General features: G+C 36.2%; 1 protein-coding gene and 1 pseudogene across 1 annotated transcript in view; both read right to left on the bottom strand.

Annotated features, from left to right (window-relative positions):
- The window catches only part of NDUFAF2 (NADH:ubiquinone oxidoreductase complex assembly factor 2), a 143,900-nt gene that overhangs the window by 51,688 nt on the left and 70,669 nt on the right, over positions 1–21,543 (bottom strand). The window contains exon 2 of the mRNA XM_034656271.1: positions 4,771–4,860. Within this exon, the coding sequence (XP_034512162.1) occupies positions 4,771–4,860 (90 nt within the window). The remainder of the gene's footprint in view (positions 1–4,770; positions 4,861–21,543) is intronic.
- Positions 17,308–21,543, bottom strand: part of LOC105236287 — a 41,560-nt pseudogene continuing 37,324 nt past the window's right edge.

Raw genomic sequence — 21,543 nt, 5'->3', positions numbered from 1 at the left:
TGCAAACACATAAATGAATTTCAAATGCATTAAATGAATTGAAAGAAAGCTGCCTTCTGCTTCCAGGCAAGATGGAGCAACACGGACAAATGACATAAAACAATAATTTTCAAGACAGTGGACATCAAGTGATGAAATATAGTGATCCCTTCAGAATGTTAAAAAAAAATGCCTCACTTATTGCTTTGAGTTTCTAGGCTGTGGCATGGGGAGGGGATCCTGCTAAAATCACCATACTACCTATGTTATGGAGATGGAGCTGGGAGTCTAGGGAGACCAAAGTGACTAATACTCACAGGACAGACTATCAGACACAACACAGCTACACAGAGAGAAAACTGTGGAGACTGGCAGGAGGCTGCTATTGGGTATTCAGCAAAGCACTAATGAGTTAATGCGAGTAAGAAACTGTTAAGACCAGGAAAAGAACCACCCAAAAGGATCAGAAGGAACAGTCCTCACGTTTTACACAGGATCAACAGTAATGTTAATTTCCACCACCCAGAGTGGAAAACGTCATGACTGATGGGGCAGAGGAGAGTGATCAGCAATGACTTGCATCAGCAGTGCAGAATTATTAGTTCTAGATTAAACTCTGTTCCAGTCCCAACTAACGAACCTTAAAAGAAGTCCCTGGAAGGATCAAACTGTTTCCAAGTAACTTAACTGTGTCTCAGAACAAAGCTCAACAATATAGATAGGAATATAAAAATATCCAGTATCCAACTAGGCAAAAACTTTAAATGTCTGACATCCAATCAGAAATTGTGAAGCCAACAAAGAAGCAGGAAAATACTTTGCATATTGAGGAGAAAAAAATCAACTAACCAAAACCAACTAAAAACAGACACAGATGGTAGAATTAGCAGATAAGAACATTAAAACAGTTATAACTGTACTCCATATGTTCAAAAAGCTAGAGGACAGATTGAACAGGTTAAGTAGAGACATGGAAGATATAAAATAGACCCATATCAAACTTGTTCAGATGAAAGCTACAATGTCTGAAATGAAGTATACCCTGGATAGACGGGTAGGAATTTGACAGTGTAAAAGAAAACATTAGTGAACTTGAAGATACAGCAAGAGGAACCATACAGAATGAAACCCAAAGAAAATAAACCACAAATGAACAGAGTGTTTGTGAACTATGAGACAACTTCAAATAGCTAAAATTGTAAAGGGAGTCCCCAAAAGGAAAGACAGAAAGGGACTCAGAGAAAAGTATTTTGAAAAAATAATGGGCAGAATATTTCTAAAATTGACTGAAACTACAAATCCGTAGGTCTAAGAAGCTCATGAAACTTCAAGCACAAGAGACTACATGATGGTACATCATGATCAAATTTCTGAAAACCAGTTAAAAAAAGAATAACTTTAAAACAGCCATAAGAAAAAAATATGCATTACATACAAAGGGACGAAGAAAAGCATGACAATAGATTTCTACACAGAAACCATGTAAAGTATCTTTAAACTACTAAAAGGAAAAGAAAAAAAAAAACTATCAACCTCGAATATTATAGCCAGAGGAGTATCTTTATATTTCAGACAGGGGTGCCTGGGTGGCTTAGTCAGTTGGGTGGCTTAGTCAGTTAGGTGTCTGACTCTTGATTTGGCTCAGATCAAGATCTCAGGATTGTGAGATTGCAGCCTGTTTGGGCTCTACCTGGGCATGGAGCCTGCTTAAGATTCTCTCTCTCCCTCTCCTTCTGCTGCCCCACCAAATATAAACATAGATATACATACATATATATGTATGTATATCTAATATGTATGTATATCTATCTATCTGACATATCAAAGCTGAAAGAGTTCAATGCCAGCAGACTCACATTTAAAGAAATGTTAAAGGAAGTCTTAGACACTAAAGGAAAATGATCACAGATGGAAATCTGGATCTACAAAAAGGAATGAAGAACATTAGAAATGGTAACAATATGAATAAATATGTCGTATTTTTCTTATTGATTAAATCTCTCTAAATCCTAGTTCGCTATTTAAATAAAAATAACAATGCAATGTATAGTTTATAACAAGTAGAACTAAAATATATTACAATAACAGAAATGTTAGAAGGAAGAAATGGCAGTACATCTTTGTAAGGTTCTTGTATCTATATGAAATGGAAACATCACATAAAGACTTTGATATGTTGAAGATGTAGTCTATAAAACCAAAAACAGCCACTCAGTGAAGATACAGCTTATAACTGACAATAGGAAATAAAACTGAATCATAAACAATTCTTAATACTAATATATTAGTTTGCTAGGGCTACCATAACAAAGTAAAGTGCCGAACACTCAGTGGCTTAAATAACAGAAATTCATTTTTTCACAATTCTGGAACGTAGAAGTCTAAGATCAAGGTGTTGGCAAGGTCCGTTTCTTCTAAGGTTTCTCAACTCAGATTGTAGATGGATGTCTTCCCCCTGTGTCTTCCCATGTTCTTCCCTCTGTGTATGTCTATGTCCTAATCTCCTCTTCTTATAAGAACACCAGTCATTGGATTAAGACCCATCCTAATAACCTTATTTTAACTTGATTACCTCTTTAAAGGCTCTATTTCCAAATACAGTCTGAGGTGCTTGGGTTAAGACTTCAATATAGATTTTGGAGGAACACAATTCAGCCGTAAAAGCTAGGAATGAGAGAGGTGACATCACTTCAGATTCTAAGGATATTAAAAGGACAATAAGGAAATATTATGGTCAGTGTTATGCAAAAAAATTGGAAACTTAGATGAAATGGACAGACTCTTTGAAAGAAACATGCTACGAAAGGTCACTTAAGAAGACATAGATAACCTGAGTATTCTAAATCTGATAAAGAAACTTTATTTGTAGTTGAAAACTCCAGGCCCAGATGGCTTCAGTAGTAAAGTTTATCAAATATTTTTAAAAAATAATTATAACTCTACATAAAGTTTTGCAAGATATTAAAGAAGGAATATATCCAAACTCATTTCATGAGATCAACTTACACTGACATGAAACCCAAGCAAAGACATTATAAGAAAAAGAAGTTACTAACCAATATACCTCAAGATAAAAATAAACAAAATTTTAAGTAAACCAATCAACAATGTATAAAAAGAGTAATACATCAGGAACAAGGCAAGAACGTCCATTTTCATCTCTTCTAATCAACAGTATACTGGAAGTTCTAGTCTGTGCAAACAGGTTAAGATTTTAAAAAATTAAAGATATCCAGGTTGGAAAGAAGAAATGCCTTTATTCACAGACTACATGACTTAAGTAAAAAAAAAAATCTGATGAAGTTGATAAAAAAGCCACTATAATTAACAACTGAGCTTAGCAAATTCATAGCATATAAGATCAATATACAAATACCTATTGCATATTTAAATGATAGTAATGAACAATCAAAAATTAATACTGAAAAATTATCATAAACAACTGCATCAAAAATATGAAATACTTATGAAGAATTCTTTTTTTTTTTAAGATTTTATTTATTTTGACAGAGAGAGATAGCCAGTGAGAGAGGGAACACAAGCAGGGGGAGTGGGAGAGGAAGAAGCAGGCTCCCGGGGGGGAGCCTGATGTGGAGCTAGATCCCAGAACGCCGGGATCACGCCCTGAGCCGAAGGCAGACGCTTAACGACTATGCCACCCAGGCGTCCCACTTATGAAGAATTTTGACAAAAGATGTGCCACATCTGTATGATGAATACTACAAACTTCCATAAGAGAACTTAAGAAGGCCTAAATTAAATGAAGAGAAATATAATGTCAGAAGATATTTATTGTTAAGATGTCAGTTCTTGCAAAGTGATATATATGTTCAACACAATCCCACCAAAAATCCCGGGAGATATTTTTGTAAAAATTAACAAGATCTTTCTAAACTCCATTTAAAAATGCTGGATTTCATGTATTCAATATATATTTACTGAGCACTTAGTGTGTGACAGGTGTTAGGCAAAGAACCGGTGAGGAAAAGGGAAATTTCTTACAAGGATATGGGATAGCAACTAGCACTCAAAGGCAGATAGGCATCTGAACTTCATTTAGAAAGAAATGGAACAGAGAACTGGAAACTTCCTGGAAGCCTAGGATATATTCTGTCTCACTATATTCTTCTTTTTGCAAACTCGTTTCCATTTTCTTCTTAGTAAATCAGGTTTTTCTGCAACAAAGTTTAGATAGTTGATCGAAGATAACTACCCACAATTAGAAGTTAAGGTTCCAGCTGTGTTAAAAGACTGACTGCTACTGTTTTATCTCACTTTGAACTCTTACCTTAATTCCAAAGTCCTGATAGGGATCAAGTGTCCATCCTCGTCTTAACAGGGGTCAGTTACCAGGGTCATTTTAAGTTGAGCAAATATTCCAGATGGTAACAGCAAGTATTATCCACAATTTGTACAAGAGTAAACTAAGACCGAGAAGTATGAATTTACTTTCCCAAGTTCATGTGGGTAGTGAGTGCCAGAAACAATATTTAAACTCTGGAGGTGTGCAACTGCACAGTTAGCACAGGACAGTGAGTGCCTCCTTCAATCCTGTATTGTAGGAGATTCGCTTTGCTCACCCTAGTACCAGCTCTGCTAATGTTTACAAGTTCCTTTCACTGTACACGTGTTCCTGTACTAGAGTATGACACCTTCACTACTTTCAAAGAAATGCAATGTTAAAAAAATTTCATAGATTAAAATTACCAAAATTTTTGTAAGAAGAATAAACATCTAATTTTGTATAAATAATTTGCCTTCCAGAAGATGCTACTAAAAACACAAACTTACCTTCCCATTCTGTTGGGATAGCTCCAACTTCATAGTCTACTTCTCTTTTATTAGCTGCTTCTACAATTCTTTTCTCTCGAATAGTTTGTCCTGTAACACAAAAGTGATTATTTTATTTTTAAATAAACTCATGACACAGCAGTTACTACAAGTAATATTTTCTCTTTGGATATTGCACATCTCATGTAGTCAAAGACTTATCAGGAAAAAGAATAGTTTTGATTAGAATTATGTACGTTAGAAAAAACAAATTCTAAACTTACTACAAAAATTTTATATTTCCTGCCATAATATGCAAAATTAATTTTGGTAGAAAAAATCTAGATGCTGTGTTTTAAAAAAAAGCAACCAATTAATCTTAGAGCACCAAAGGCCAAAAAAAATTAATAAAATAACCAAAAACCCCCCATTTTAATAACCAACAGTGTTCAAGTCCTTCAAATTCTGCAAGTATGTGTATTAGAAGTTCCAGTGGCTGCTGCTACTGCCCAAGGGAATTGCTATTCACGGCCCCTACTAAGTATGCAATGAATCACAAGAGCCTGCTGCCACCCTGTCCCCACATTACATTGGCAAACCAAGGTAACCAAATCATGGGTTGGATTCTGTGACCCATCTGAGTGACTACCTCTCACTGGATCTAAAGGAAGAGGGCAAAAGCTGGTGAGTTATGGGTACCATGCTTCAGGTGTGAGATCAACACTGGTGCAGGATGGTAGCAATGTAGAAACATGACAGCAAAGGTAGCAATAAAGAAAAAGGTGTAGACGGGCTGGGGATGGGATGAAAATGCAATAGGCTTACTTTTCTTAATAATAAAAATTTGATTAGCATGTATTTTAAGTTCACATAAAAGACATAAAACTATTTGGTATTTTCTTCTGTTTCCACAAAGTCTCAATTATATCCTTCAAAGCAGGTTTGTCAAAATGGTGGTTTCAAAACATGTTCCTTTGTCATTGAGCCTTTAGCCTGGGGAAACCAGGTAAGCTTGCTACTTCCCAAAAGTTAGCAAGTGTGCCTGCCTAATCAGGAAATGCAAGCTGAAATAAGGATGACAGTGATGAGTAACTATGAGGGGAGGAGCAGGGTTTAACAATGATCACACCAGCCAGGGAGAGAAATTTAGGCCTTACAAAATACTACTCTTCCCACTCCTGGACCAACCTTCACCATGCTAAATAGACTGAGTGACATAATTAAGCAAAATGACCTTGTTGCAAATCTCTCTCCCAAACTACCTGAAATTCTACCAACTAAAAGTTCTTTCAATTGCCAACCAATGAAATTCCTGGGGGGTAACTATGCAATAGAAAGGAAGCCAAAAAAGGCAACCTAAGAAGAATGAGTGACTGGTTTTATTTTCTTTGCCTTAGTAATAATAAGTGAAAGGTTGGGATTTCATAGGCAAGCCATCAACAGGTAATAACTCTGAAGTATGGGGTTAAGGAAATTCTGTATTTCATTATGGACTCACTGAATCAAGCTAATTTAATCCTAACACAGAGTTTCCCCAAGTTTTAAAAAGAGGAGTTACCTTTTGCTTACCTTATCCAATAAATTTACAGTAGGTTAAGGTATTAGTAAAGTCCCTAAGTTGTAGGGACGAGTCCGGGTAAAAGGAGCCTATGACAATAGTAGAGGCTCAAAATATGTATGCGTGTCTTCACTAATATGCTACTTATATCCACATATATAAACTCATCATAATAACAAAAGTTACTATAAAGTTAGTATGTACAAAAGTTACTATAAAGTTAGCATACACTAAACTATGTTTACATGAAAATTTTATAAATGTTTGGAAGAATCAAAATACCTGTGCCTTCATATAGTTCTTTTCTAAATACCAAGATGTATTTCCTTTTAGCAATAACAAGTACAGAAATGAAAACTATCATCTAAAACACAAAATGCTAACAAATGGGTTCTGAAAGTAGGTGTGTGTTCTCTGAGCTTTTTAACGTACATCAAAAAATTGAGACATGGGAAGAGGATAGAAAGATCTATCAGTCCCAGTAGCACCACTAAAGGCATATATATTACAGTTGAATTTAAATGTCTGTGACACAAAAATTAACATCTTATTCCTACCATTAAGTCTATAAACTTAATTTAAGGTCTCCCAAGATTTTTAAAAATCAAAAATCGTATCTATTTGTGTGTAAATGAAAAGATAGAAAGAGTAATACATGAGTTAGTTTAACTAATTCCTTAACAATTGCTAAAAAAATCTTGTTTATAGATAGATGACATCAAACATGTATGAGAAGAGGATACATACAGAATAAGGCCATTAGTTTACTGAATAATTTTTTTATAATTAGATGTAAGTTCCTCTCCCCAAATAAATTGTTTTAAAACTACTCCATTCTTTTTAGTAAGTTCTACTTGTATAATTTTAAGAACCGGGAATGAAGTTTATTCCTCCCAATGACTAAGAAATTATGCACGAACTGTACACTTACTCATAGTAATATGCTTTCATACAATAGTTGTAAAGACAATCCTATTTATCACAGCAAAAAATTTCCATCCTTGCAAACAGAGCAAATTTAAGTACATGAACAGGTGTCAAAAATTTAGGGTCTCATTTACATTTAAAAATTATTTTGATAACAAAAACATTAATCTATGTATAGGCTTAATAAGTCCTAATACAACAGTAAACGACATTAGTATATGCAAAGTAACGCATAGTATTTTTACTTAATAGTAAAACAACATTAGATTTAATTAAAATAGTGAAAACAGAAAGTCTGAATTCAAGTAGATCATAATGGTCAATGGTATATAGATTTAAAAATGACAGAAGTAACCACATTATTTTACAAACTTAAAAAATTTTAATGCTACTGCCATGGATTTAAGGGTAATTGCCCTAGGATAGCAGATTTCCTATTCCTCTGTTTAGAAAAACATAAAACCTATTTAGTTAAAACAAAAGAAAAAAAGGGGAGATCCCCAGGTATTAGGGAAATGACAGGCTTAGGAAGAAGACAGATTTCATCTGTTGCCCTTTCTGGAATAGGGTACGGGGAACCCTGTAAACAGATAGGGCAAGAAGAACCTAAAGCAGAGGGTCCTAAATGTCAGACATTCAATTTTCATTCAATCCAGCTTTGTGTTTTTTGTCACACTTTATAGTATTATATTCTTAATAATTTCTTTAATTTGGCTTGTCTTTTTCTCTTTCAATATTTACTTTTACTTTACCCTAAAAATACCAAGAAATGCTTCACTTAATACACAACAGTTGACCCCGAACAAGGTGGGGGGGTAGAGTCACCAACCCCTCCATGTAGTTGAAAACCCACCTAATGTTAACTCTACTGGAATTAAAATGAGATTAAAAATAATTTTAAAAAAAAGAAAATCCACCTAATACTTTTGGCAAACTACTAATAGCTTACCATAAAAACTTAACTATTAATAGTCTACTGTTGACTAGAAGGCTTATGGATAACATAAACAGTCGATTAACACACATTTTATATACTATATGTATTCAATATTGTATTCTTAAAATAAGGTGAGCCAAAAAAGAGAAAATGTTATTAAGAAAATCATAAAGAAGAAGAGGCGCCTGGGTGGCACAGCGGTTAGGCGTCTGCCTTCGGCTCAGGGCGTGATCCCGGCGTTGTGGGATTGAGCCCCACATCAGGCTCCTCTGCTATGAGCCTGCTTCTTCCTCTCCCACTCCCCCTGCCTGTGTTCCCTCTCTCGCTGGCTGTCTCTATCTCTGTCGAATAAACAAATAAAATCTTAAAAAAAAAAAAAAAGAAAATCATAAAGAAGAAAAAAGACACCTATAGTATTGTATTTATTTATTGAAAAAAAATTCATATATAAGTGGACCTGCAAAGTTCAAACCCATGCTGTTCAAGTATCAACGGTAGTTGTATTTTTTTGTTTAAACATATATAATTTAGATATATTTCTTACAATTTTGATGGGTGTCTTTGTATCACCTCAAGTCATCTTGCAGACCACACCTGGGAAGCCACACTGCTCTACAGAGACAGGCCCAGCAACATACATGGTGATACAGGGCACAGAAGCCAACATAACCAACAAGAAATTCCTGTGGATGGGAAATGGCTGATAAGTACCAAGTCTTTCCTGGAGAAACATCATGTATTTTCCTAGCTTTACTTGCAGCCAGAGAAATGGCTAACTCTAGGCCTACAGCAGAGTGGGTTCAAGATGAGTCTGAAACATCTTACTATGCCAGAAAGTAACAAAATTCTCAAAAAAATAAATAAAAGAGGGGCTTGTCACAGGATTTAAGAGCCAGCTTACAGGGGTGGATATTTGCTAAATCTGGGATAAATCTGAGCACCAAAATAAGGAATTACAGACCAGCTATTCTCAAATTGTTACAGGGAACTCTGTGGGGTGCCTATGACCCTTTTAAGGGGACTGTGAGGCCAACACTATTTTAATAATAATACTAAGAATGTTATCTGCCTTTTTCCCTTCCATTCTTTCATGAATGTGCAGTGGAGTTTTCCAGAGGCTACATGTGATATAGCAACAGACTGAATAAGGAAGCAGATACGAAAAATTCTAGCTGTCTTTTATTAGGCTAGATATCAGGAAGATTTGTAAAACATAAAGCAATGCTACCCTTTTCTCTAAATGTTTCTGTTTGGGAAAGTATAGTTATTTCTGATCAAAAATGCACTCTTTATGTAAACAACAAAAAATATTTTCTTTATGTAATAGATTTACTAAATTCATTTTTATCTTTTTAAAGATTTACTTACTTTTAAGAGACACAGAGAGAGAGAGAGAGAGAGAGAGAGTGAGTGAGAGGAGGAGCAGGGGTAGAGAATCTTCAAGCAGATTCCCTGCTGTGAGTGGAGCCTGATAAGGGGCTCGATCTCACAACCCGTGAGATCATGACCTGAGCTGAAAGCACAAGTCAGACGCTCAACCAACTGAGCCACCGAGGCATCCTGTACTAGTTTTATTTTTAAAGAATTAATAAACACTTAAAATCTGGTTTTAGTTTCAATATGTTAAATATAAATACATATCTCATAAACAAAGCTCTTTCAATAATTGTGAAAAGTTTAAAGAGATCCTGAGACCAAAATGCTTGAGAACTAAATATGCCATTAGAAAAAAAAAAAAAGAAAAGGAATCCATAAAGCCAANATTAATAAACACTTAAAATTTGGTTTTAGTTTCAATATGTTAAATATAAATACATATCTCATAAACAAAGCTCTTTCAATAATTGTGAAAAGTTTAAAGAGATCCTGAGACCAAAATGCTTGAGAACTAAATATGCCATTAGAAAAAAAAAAAAAGAAAAGGAATCCATAAAGCCAAACCACTAAAAGATAGAGATAAATAGATGGATAAATAAACTGGGCGATAAAAGGGCTCTTGCTCACCACAGTACTGAACAGTAACTGTAGAAGAAGTGTCAGAGCTGAAACACCATCATTTTGTAATCATGATGTTAAAAGACCAGTTCTGGTAAGAATCAGTAATGGAAGGGGATTTTTTGTTTTTATTTAGAAGTAATTTCCCTTTCCTCTGTATATAGGGTGTTCTTACACACTTGAAAGGTGAATAAGGCTTACAAATTAACAAGACAGTTGGGTTAGGAATTACAAAATTTCTAACTTGGCATCTATAAATACTGCCTTCCTGTGGTCTTAGTGACCCTTTAGTAAGACCCTTGACAGGTACCAGTCACAGGCAGGTGACACCAACGGTCCTGAAGAAGGAGACAGCAGACTTGGGCATCTTCCTTCTCTAGGTCACTGCTCCTTTCCTAACCCAGGGAAGATATTTGGGCAGCCTTTAATCTTTAAATTTTGGTGCTTCAGAACTCATAAGGTATCTATCACACTAGAGGAGGGATTTTCTTCTACTATTACCAAATCAAAGGTGGAGGCCTACATTGGTTGTGACCCATAAGCACATATAATCCTTGGTGATATTTCCCACCAGCTGCCTACTTCCAGCCCAATTTTTCCCACGGGTGGGGCAGCCTGAGGGAAGATGAATGCATTTGGAGGTGACGCTGGGGTAGAAAAAGAGGTTGGGTTGACTGACGTGACACATCTCTGAGATAGCTCTCTCCCTATAAATAAGCAAGACTGATCCTGACAGGGGTCCCTGGCTTGGAGAAATGGTGGTAGGATGGCCAAAATTAAGATCCTTTCTGAGTGCAACCAGGTGATAATCCTAAATCAGTTTGTCTGGCGATATAGAAACAACTGAATTTTTCATACGAAAGGAGGCTTAGAAGTGTTGGTGCATAACATGAAAGTGAGGGCTATGGAAAGCCAAGAACCACACACTCCACTGGTTAGATTAGGGGACTTTTAACCTTGTTATGCTGAAGCACTGTAAATTAAAAAAAAAAAACAAACCATTAATTAAGAGTACTAAAATAAGAATTATTATACTGAAAGCCATTTTCACATATGACTGAAAGATAATCTGACTGAAGTTACTCAGATGTAACATCTATTAAGAGCCTGCTATGTACCAGGCAGTGTTTAGGTATCTTCCATATATTAGTTCTTGTCTTTAAAACATCTTTTACAGATGAGGAAAAAAAGGCATAGGATTATTAGCTTATCCAAATGCACGTAGCCAATTAAAGTAGTAGAGCCAGCATTTGAACCTAAGCATTTTTACTGACTTCCACCCTTAAGCATTTCCCATTTAATATTTTAATATTAGCATTTACAAAGTTTGCATACAGTATCATTACAGATATCCAATTAAAAACTAACATTTTATTCATAATCATAAGCTATTTTTTCCCATAGTGATCAATTGAAAATGTGATGATTCTATAATTTGACATATTCTACATATATTTATGTGAGTATGGATGACTATGTCAGCAGGTCTCAGCAGGTAACACTTTTTCTAAAGCAATTAAAGAGGCCTTCCAGATAAGCTTTCAGAATTTTTGAGACGGCCAACTAGTTCAATGGATACCTAAAATCTTATTAGCTTCTTCACACTTACAGGTTTCCCAAAAGGAATCTCTGCTTCTATCTTAGAAAATCCAAAATTAACTCTTTTTTTTTTTTTTTAGATTTTATTTATTTGACAGAGACAGCCAGCGAGAGAGGGAACACAAGCAGGGGGAGTGGGAGAGGAAGAAGCAGGCTCATAGCGGGGGAGCCCGATGCGGGGCTCAATCCCATAACGCTGGGATCACGCCCTGAGCCGAAGGCAGACACCCAACTGCTGTGCCACCCAGGCGCCCCCCAAAATTAACTCTTTAAGTCTGACTTCATTCATTTTTTAAAAGCCATAAATAAAATTTGCAAAACTGAAGTCTGAAAGTACATGTGAAGAATATCATAATTAAAAAAAAATGAACATACTGCAAATTTGTGCCTGTGGTTTCCACTTGGACAATAAACTCTGATTTATTGTTTATTTTTCAAATTCCATAGTAATCTTATATGCAAACAAAAACTTAAAGTTCTAAAAAATGTTATGTTATTTAGCCAACAAATATATATTGAATAGTCTATTATATTAATCCAAGAAGATTTATAGTAAAACATGACATAGGTTTTCTGAATGCATTGCCAAATCAAGCACGGGGGTCCTAGAAATGTCTAGTATTTTACTGCATTTACTTCCTTTCTATTACTATAGAAGTCAAACATTTTTGTGTAAAAATCATTTTCCAAACGGCAAGGAATTTTTGACCCTCAGAAAAAGGACAGCCGTAATTACACTTGCTTCCCCACCCCAAAAGGAGGTAAACATTAAAAAGAAGAATTCAAATGATAGATTCATGACTATTTAGTCCATGTAATATAATGTGCTCACTCTGAAGAAATAAAAGAGAAGCAGCCATTTCAGGTTTTGATTGACGTGCAGGCACTTTAGTGAATAAAGTACTTTCTTCACCTAACACATTCTACAATTCTTTATAAGGCTAAATTGCCTCCGATGTATAAAGTATATTTATAATTGAGAATAACACAAGAAAACTAACACTCAGTGAACCTGCTATAACTATGTCTGAATTCTGACATAGGAGTTAAAATGTCTTAAATATGCATACAAAGAGAAGGAATAAGAGGAGGCGCCAAAATTTTTTTTAGCTAAATTAAATAGGCTTTAAGATAAATCATAGAGCAATTCCAGGTTTTAAAAGGGCTATTTTCAAAAAAGATTTTATTTATTTATTTGATAGAGAGAGCAGGAGCAGGGAGGAGGGGCAGAAGGAGAGGGAGAAGAAGAATCCCCACTGAGCAGAGAGCCAGATGCGGGACTCAATCCCAGGATCCCAGAGATCATGATCTGAGCCAAAGGCAGAGGCTGAACCGACTGAGCCACCCAGGTGCCCCTTAAAAAGACTATTTTACAGTGAGGAAATTTATGACTGAAAGATCTTCATTTTATTTTTAGTGACAATCACTATCTAAAGCAAGCAAATTCGAATCTGGTACATCCTTAATATAAAAAGGAATAATATCTTCCCCTATCAAAATTAGCACACACTCATAGTCTAATATAAACCAATTTAATCAAGTATTTGATTTTCACCTTGAGAGTCTAACTTGAACAACTGGGGCTATCAATGGAGTGGTGAAGAGAGAAACTGAAGGAATAAACAAACAGTGGCAAATATTACCAGAATTTAGAGAATTAGAAAATTATGCACTTGTAAAGCTTGGGCCTGGCCCAAACTTTATTTTTCAGGTTTGAAATGTAGAAGATATGGCTGATTATTTTATTGATTTCTGGATCCAAAGAGTTTTATAGAAATTGAGTAATACTTGGTCATTTTACCAAAGATCATAAGAGTCGAGGACTGCTCTATTAGCTACCCTTACTAATTCACAGAATAAATGACAGTTTTAAATATGAATAATTTAGTGAAAATAAACAGAGTACATTTTGTGGTACATTAGTCTTAATTTTTAAATATATGTATTTATTTATTAATTCACGAAATTACTAATACCCTTCATTAATCTATTTAATTTAGTTACCATCAGGCACTACTTACCATTAATGAATAGAAATCTATTTTGATATAGAAAGAAAGCACATAATCATCTAATGAACTGTGATATGTATCAGCTTAAAAGGAACTATTCCAGTATTTGTGAACTAGATCCTGACTATAATACTGGGCTCAGCTGGTAAAAGGCTGAGGTGTCAATAATTTTCAAACTCGTCTTTAAAAATATCTTCAATAGAGGCTGAATTATGAAACTGCTCAAAGCAGAGCTTCTATAGTTGAGGCAGGGGTCCACAACACCACTTCACCTTTTGCTCCCTCCCCTTCCCTGGAGGCAACTCCTCACACTCTGCAGAGCCAACAAGCCCTACGAATATCACGGATTCAGACCAAGTATCGCACTTTTGAGACTGTGAAATGCATTCAAGCACATGTATTGGTTCCCTAAACAAAATCAAGATCTGGTGAATGACAGAAAGAGCATCATGTATTTTGCTTCACCTTACCTTTCACAGAGTTCATCAAGCAATCGGTCACAAACTCCTGAGTAATCAGGGGAAGACAATGCAGGATTTTCCCGGCAATTCCACAGTCCAAGGAAATCTAAGGCCTACTTCAGATGTGGAGCTATGATTTAAGGCTGGAGCATGACTTAAGGCCTGCTTCCAGTGTTTGGACAAGACGAGTTCAGTGAGAAATCATTCTTTCACTTGGGGGCAAGAAGTCCTTAGGAAGACATAAAAAAATCTGTATAGCAAAGAGGGAGAAACTGTTGGATTCACAAGTCCTCAAGGAGGCAGGCCTTCACTGGAGAGGCACTGGTAACACTTCCTTCAGCCCCTCAAACCTAGAGGTTCCAGTGAGGGGGAAGAATTTGGGGTAGTCTAAGGCCAACACGAGCAATGAAAACACAGACAGGAAAGGAAAGAAATTCTAGTAAGAGCAATTTATTTATAGTATCCCATTATTTTATTCATTAGTATTAACCTTCTCTACAATAAAACTTTACCTTGGCTAATAACCAATAAAACTGGATAACATAAATTTTACCTATGTTCCCTACTCTAGTTCACTGACAGAAAGCAAGGCTAATAAATCATGACTTCACCAAAAGGAGGCCTGTAGAGGTATGAAAAGTAAAGTTTGGTCACATTTTGCTTGTGTAGGTTGCAATAAAGAGTGTTATCCTGCTATTTTCCCCTACTTATTTCTTATTTTCCATTGATGTTCAAAAAGGTTAAAGCCACAAATAGTGAAGATCTGCAAAATGGTTAATATTACTTTAAGATAGGTGTCTCTAAATACATTGTGCACAAACACAGACTACATCTACTTGGTAATTCATATCAGGATACTTACCTGCAAAAGAATCAAATAATCAGACTTTAAAATTTTTTATTCTTCGTAATAAATAATAAAGCTTAACATTTTTCCTATTTCTCGCTCCTTCTTTATGATTCCAGGGTCCAGAAATCATCTATTTTAGTCTAATTTAGCAAAATAACATTATGTTAATGTAGTTTATTAATTTTATCTGACTCATTTAGGAGATGAACACGATCCTATTTATTGAGCAACAATTATGTATATGGTACTTATTAGACACTGTTTATTTTCTTGTTTAATTCTCACAACAATCTTTATTTTTATAGTTGAGTAAACTAAAGCTCAAAGAAAGTATTATGGATGAGAAAAGGTGTGTTTTCAGTTCTATATCTAATTTTTACACAGAAATTAAAGAAAATGTATTAATAGTTACCTCCTCTGCTACAAAACCTGATGTGTCAACATCATCCACATATAATCAAATTCATATTGCCTCCCCTCTTTTTTTCCTGCCTCCCTATCAATCCAGTTTAAAACCACTTTGCAGATACTTCCCAAATCCTCCCTTTGTTTTGAGAACTGAGAGCAACCTAACTATTGTATGACAACAGCACCACCTATTGGCTGCAAGGGGATTGGGATAATCTAAAATAGCACCTGCTTCCTTGCCCTTTAGAAAGACTAACACATAATTTGAGTTCTCCTTATCTTCTGCCTTTTATTTACACCTATTGGAAAAAAATTTCAGCTAAGTTAAGTCCACTTGAAAACAATTTTTTTTTCTCGTAAGTACATCTTTTTTCTCCATCTCTCCTTTTAAAAACCTGTAAAGTTATTGCATCTCTCTTGATTCCATTGCTAACAAGTATGTGTTTTTGCTAATGCGCGACAATTCAGAACTGTGGATTAAAAGGAATGTGAATTATTCTGGAAATTGAACCACCATTCATAACACAATTTCAATGGAAAAATGTGCTGAATTTAAACAGGCTGCTCACATGGAACTTTCGGAATTCAAGTAATTTGTAGGTTGGAAACTTGTTATAACACTAAAACATGTAAAAGCATTAAGTCTTTCACTGTGGCGTCCAAGGCAAATAAAGGAATAGAATTGTAACACAAAGCAATACAGCATATATTCCACCCCCCTCAGAGTTGATAAACATCTTGTTCTGTGGAATTTGAATCTACACAGAGTGGAACACTCAAATATTTGTTGATAATAATGATGTTCATTGCTATTTTGCAGTGGCTCATTTAAGTTACACCAGTGATACAGGAAGGAACAGCTTCCATTATTTTGTCTTTTATCTCTATGATGAAAACTACCAGGATAACATTTATAACTCTCATCACTTAATGAGCTCTAATCATGAACTTCTGTTTGAAGCAATGTTCTACTTGGATGTCCTTACACTTCTGTGACGGTCTTCCTGTAATATGTCCTAAGTATCTAATCCTTGAAGTCCTATCTTTATGGTAAGCCCTGTGAATTCCCATCTGAGGAAATTTTGTGCTGAAACAGGAGGAACATGTAAGATTGCTCAAGCAAATTGGTTATTCTGAAGTCACTTTTGTTGCTGGTACCAATCAAGTAGCAACATGTTTTTGTCCCTTGGTCTGTGCCCTGCATCTCAGTTCTAGAAACTGTTCCTGAAATTCTAATTTGAGTCCAGTTTTTTTAGGCAGAAAAAGACTGCCACTGCCCATAAATACTGTAACCAAAAGTGTTCTCACCAGCCTAGACAGAGCTTACTCTTGATAGAAAGACAGACCCTATTCCCTTACACTGAGACCTGTCTGTGGCCTAATCCTGATGTCCAATGTCCAGGTGTATGACCTCCTCCTTACTGTTAGCTATACTCCAACCTTGCAAATCACCTGCCCAGCATTATTTTATTGGCCCCCCATGACTTTGGAAACCTATGGTGTTGGCTGTTGCATCAGTAATTATGACATCCATCTCTCCCTATCCCCCACTGCTTTTCCCTTCAAATCTCTCAAATCCTTTGATAGTGCTATCATTTTACTCATTTCCTAATTCAAAAACTTCAGTTGCTTTTATAATATGAATATCCTTAACACTACGTTTTTATGGTTAGGTTGACAAATATTGTATTTTTTACCACTATGGAAATTTAGTCTGGAAGTTGACTTTTACTAATAAAGTACAAGGTGTAAAGCACAGAGGGATTTGAGCCGGGTGGTCAGGCATCCTACCATACCAGGGCCTGGGCTAGCTACACAAACTGCTGCTGTCGCTACTGTTTGGTGGCTGCCTTGCTGGCAAGGTCCTTGGCCTTCTCTCTAGCTGCCAGTGCCTTCTCTTTTGTTGTCTCCCTGGCTGTCTCAACAAGGGTTTTGGAAGGGGCCTCCCCTTGCAGCTTGGTCAAGATGTATTCAAAGCCCTTTCACAGTCTTGGTCAAATGCTTTGGAACAGGGTGAGGCCAAATTCCTGGACAGCTCTAGAGACACCAAACAAGCTAGAGAAGACCCGGGCTTCCCAGCGGATTTCGGTCTAGCCCCTGTTCTCAGAGTTCAGACAGTAAACACATCGTTTCTCCCACCATCAGCTGGGCGTGGTTGATGTTCCCAGTGAAGGTGGTCATGGTCTGGTTCTGTGAGTCCACAACAGAATCCTCTAGGATGTACACTACACTGACTGAGTTGTTGGGCCCTCATAGGGCACCCTGTTGGTCTCGGTCAGAAGATCCCGGGACAAGGGCTTCTGGTCAGGGGTCACCTCCCTGTGCACCATGTCTTCCGTCAAGACATGGCTGCTGTAGGGATTTGGGCACCGCTGCCAGGAGGCAGCAAACACTTGGTCCCAAGAACTCCAGAGCACACTCTGTCCCGGGAAATACTTCACCACCAGCAAGGCAGCTCAGCACCCGCGCAGCAGCATAGGGGGTGCGGAGGCCGGGAAGGGACTTGGGGCAAGCCCACCAGGCCCACAGCTCACTCCCCTCCATGCAGCAAGCAAGCAGTTGCCACCGCCCTAAAGCATTGTCTGCCACAATTGAAAATGTTTAGAACTGTTTTTGAAAAACATCAATTGATTTTACTACTAGATCCCTCCCCAACAACGCCAACCTTTTAACAACAAAAATATACTAATTTTCCTCTGATTTGTTCCTTTTATTTTAATGTTTACACCACCACGCTCATCCAGGCTCCTCTTATTTCGTCCTTATATTAACTGAAAATCCTTTCTAACCATACTGTACTCTGGTGTCTATTCTTTATTGTTCAGATAGGGAACCATTCACTATTTCACTCTTTTTGATCCTGTTCTGTCCATTGAGCTTTGGAGGGGGGAGGTTATTACCCCTCTATCTGGAGGTAGGATTGTGAACTAAATTTGGCCATAGTATTACAAACCTTTAGCCACAAGAACTATTTCAGGGATGGGCACATGACACCAGCTGGGCTAATCAGCATTTCCTTAGATATTGTGCTGGAGGTCCAGAAAAGACTCTTAACCTCTACCTGAAACTGCTGGGGCCATCTATTTAACATTGTGGAGAAAACCTATCTATGAATGAAGTTAATTTGGAGGAAGATAGAGTCATGTGATAGAGAAAACATAGTCTCATGATATTAAGCACTTGAATCTAGTTCAATTTCTGTTCAGTTATATTTTCTGAAATATTCTATAAGGGTAGGCTAAGCTGTGGTAGCAAATGGACGCTAAAAATAAAGTAGCTTAAATAAGAAGTATATCTCTTTCTTACGTAACTGTCCCAGGTGGATGTTCAGGTAGGCCAGCTCTGCCCACACAGTCATTTAAGGATTCAGAGCGACGGCTCTCCAGCCATCTTCAACACATGATTTTCAAGGTTTCCTTAAGCACTGCCATTTCATTCAGCCAGAAAGAAGAAAGAGCACTGAGAAACAAAGGGAGATTGTTACTGGTGAGGCCAGGAAGTGACTCACTTCACCTCCAGTGACAATGCCCTAGAGAAAATGCGGTCATGTAGCCACACATAATTTTAAAGGAAACTGGTAAATGCAGTCTACCTGTGTGTCCAGGAAGAAGGAGGTAGTGGATTTTGGTGGAAAGCTAGTGGTCTTTACAAATATATTCCTGGATAAATCTAAATCAACAAAGACACTGAATACCAGGTCGTATCATATCGGCCCCAGGAAGACAGATACTGAATTAAAAACCTGGTAAAATATTATTACCCATATTTTAGTGCTATCATAAAAAATATTCCACAAAGAAACATAACAGATCTATCAAAAGATGTTGTCAAGGATACGTGCTCATTACATTGCAAAGTCTAATAAAAACCATGGGAAAAGTCACATCAAATATCACTACTAAGAATAATAGAAAAATAACAAATATCATTTTTCTCTTCTAGGACTAAGAAAGATTAGCAACGCTGACCCAGTGTTACCGAGGGGGCAAGAAAGTTAACAAATTCTTATACTGTTGGGAATGTAAATTAGCCAGTATGAATTGTGTTACCAAGTGTTTCCTTTTCTGAACTACTGAAAAGTTAGAATGTGGCCAAAAATGATCTCTAGTGGGGTATTTACATTTTGTACTTTCTTTATTGGTGGATTCTTTTTAATAAGAAATGTGTATTTTAATAAGAATAAATGTGTATTTTAATAAGAAATGTGTATTTTTTTCAGAATAAAAGTAAAACGAGGTTATGTTTATTTTTGGAAGACAAAAAATGGTCATATTCCTTCAAAATAGTTGTTGAGATGACTGATCTCATAGCCATGGTGAAGCTCTGACCAGAGGGCTGTCCCTTTTTGAGTCAGTTGCTACTTAGATCAGAGATCCATTTGTAGTCCACTCTGAGAAAACGTGCAGGTAACTGGAATTTACATTATAGCCTCATATCTGGCTCTACTTTTCCCTCACCCTGATTTTACTTTCTCCCTTCAGTGCAACTTTATATCTCTGTCTTTGAGTTTTCAATCTCATATCTCTTCCGGAAGAAGGAAGAGAATGATTTTATGACACAGTTCTATTGTATCACAACTCTATCACTCTTCCTATACAAACCTTAAAATTCCACAATGCATGTATTTTTCCTAAAAAGGAAATCCAAATTCTTCACCTTAGTGTTGACTCATTTTCAAAAATACAAAATTTTAAAACACATTTAAAGCATACAATAAATATTTACTTATATAACCACATACATACACACATACACTAAGTTCCTAGGTCTAACATTGTTTTATACATGGGAGAAAGAGAAAGAAGGCTCAAGTTACTCACAGTCTGGTTCAATGGTCCCAGTATTTTCTTTTCAGGATGACTCACATCAGAAAACCTAATGGCCTCAGGTTCCCAGAGGTGTACCAAGATGTACTATTTGCAGCATGATAGCAACAACTCTGTCTCTGATCTGAGACATAATGGTGGTCTCAGGGATCAGATGGTTAAGAATAGAGATTCACTATAATACAGAGAGATAAATATAAGAGAGAAAATGCTATCTGCTATGATACCACAAAGGAAAAAATAAGGAACCTAGAATTGTGGAGTATGTAGAAATGGGAAACTTTCTGTATGAGATATTCATTAAATAGGAGTTAGGCAGACAAAGGAGGAGGGAAACAGAGATTTCAGGGACCATTCCAGAAAATGGAAAACTACAAAGACAAATGGATTTTACAAGGGGAAGATGGTGAAAATATTTCTGGGTACTTGAATAGATGCTACTTTAAACAGGACGTCATCTTTTTGGCACCACTGAAAAATCAGCTAATCCAAAGGACAGGATTTTTAGATATATGAAGCTGATTTCTTTGAAAAGCAAAATATTTCCAGTCTGACCATTTTAATAAAAATAATTCTGGGTTTTTTTTTCTGCTTTAGTAAATTAAACACCCTTTGTGTACTCACTTTATTTTGGATCTCATGCTAATTACAAATAAGTAACATAGTATACTGTACTTTACCATAAGTAGGTCCTACTGGGATTAGCTTTTTGACTTTTAAATGATCCCACCACAGCACAATAACTCAGTTATTTCTTATTGCCAGTCAGTGTTACTGCTTCTAACTACTGTGTATCAGCTTTTTTCTAACCTTTTATGTAGAAAATTAGAAGGGAAATTGGCAGAGGAAGAAATATTGAGTTTGCTACATCCCTAACCTATTTTTGCACACTATACCAAGTCAGTAGCTCTGGTCTGAGGATAGCTGTATTATGTACAACACTCAAAGCACATAAATTTTTTGATTTACTTTTTTCACACTACCTTGAAGAGATATGTTGGGTTTTGTTTCAGTCAATTCCCAGGCAAATTTTCCTGACTTAAGCTGTCATAAGCCTTACTCAAGGCCTATCATTTGGGGCACAGTGCAGTAGAAAAAGGTCAACTGGTACAAGTTTTCAAATTTAGACTTTTGTTATAATCTCTGAATGACACTAGACATTTAATCATAATTCTCTCTTTACCAAATTTTAATTTAAAATGTACTACTCTACCTTACACC

Source organism: Ailuropoda melanoleuca, chromosome 3 (genome assembly GCF_002007445.2).
Source record: "Ailuropoda melanoleuca isolate Jingjing chromosome 3, ASM200744v2, whole genome shotgun sequence".
Classification (NCBI taxonomy): Eukaryota; Metazoa; Chordata; class Mammalia; order Carnivora; family Ursidae; genus Ailuropoda; species Ailuropoda melanoleuca.
Note: the sequence above shows the minus strand (reverse complement) of the source record. Positions and strands in the feature narration are given on the sequence as shown.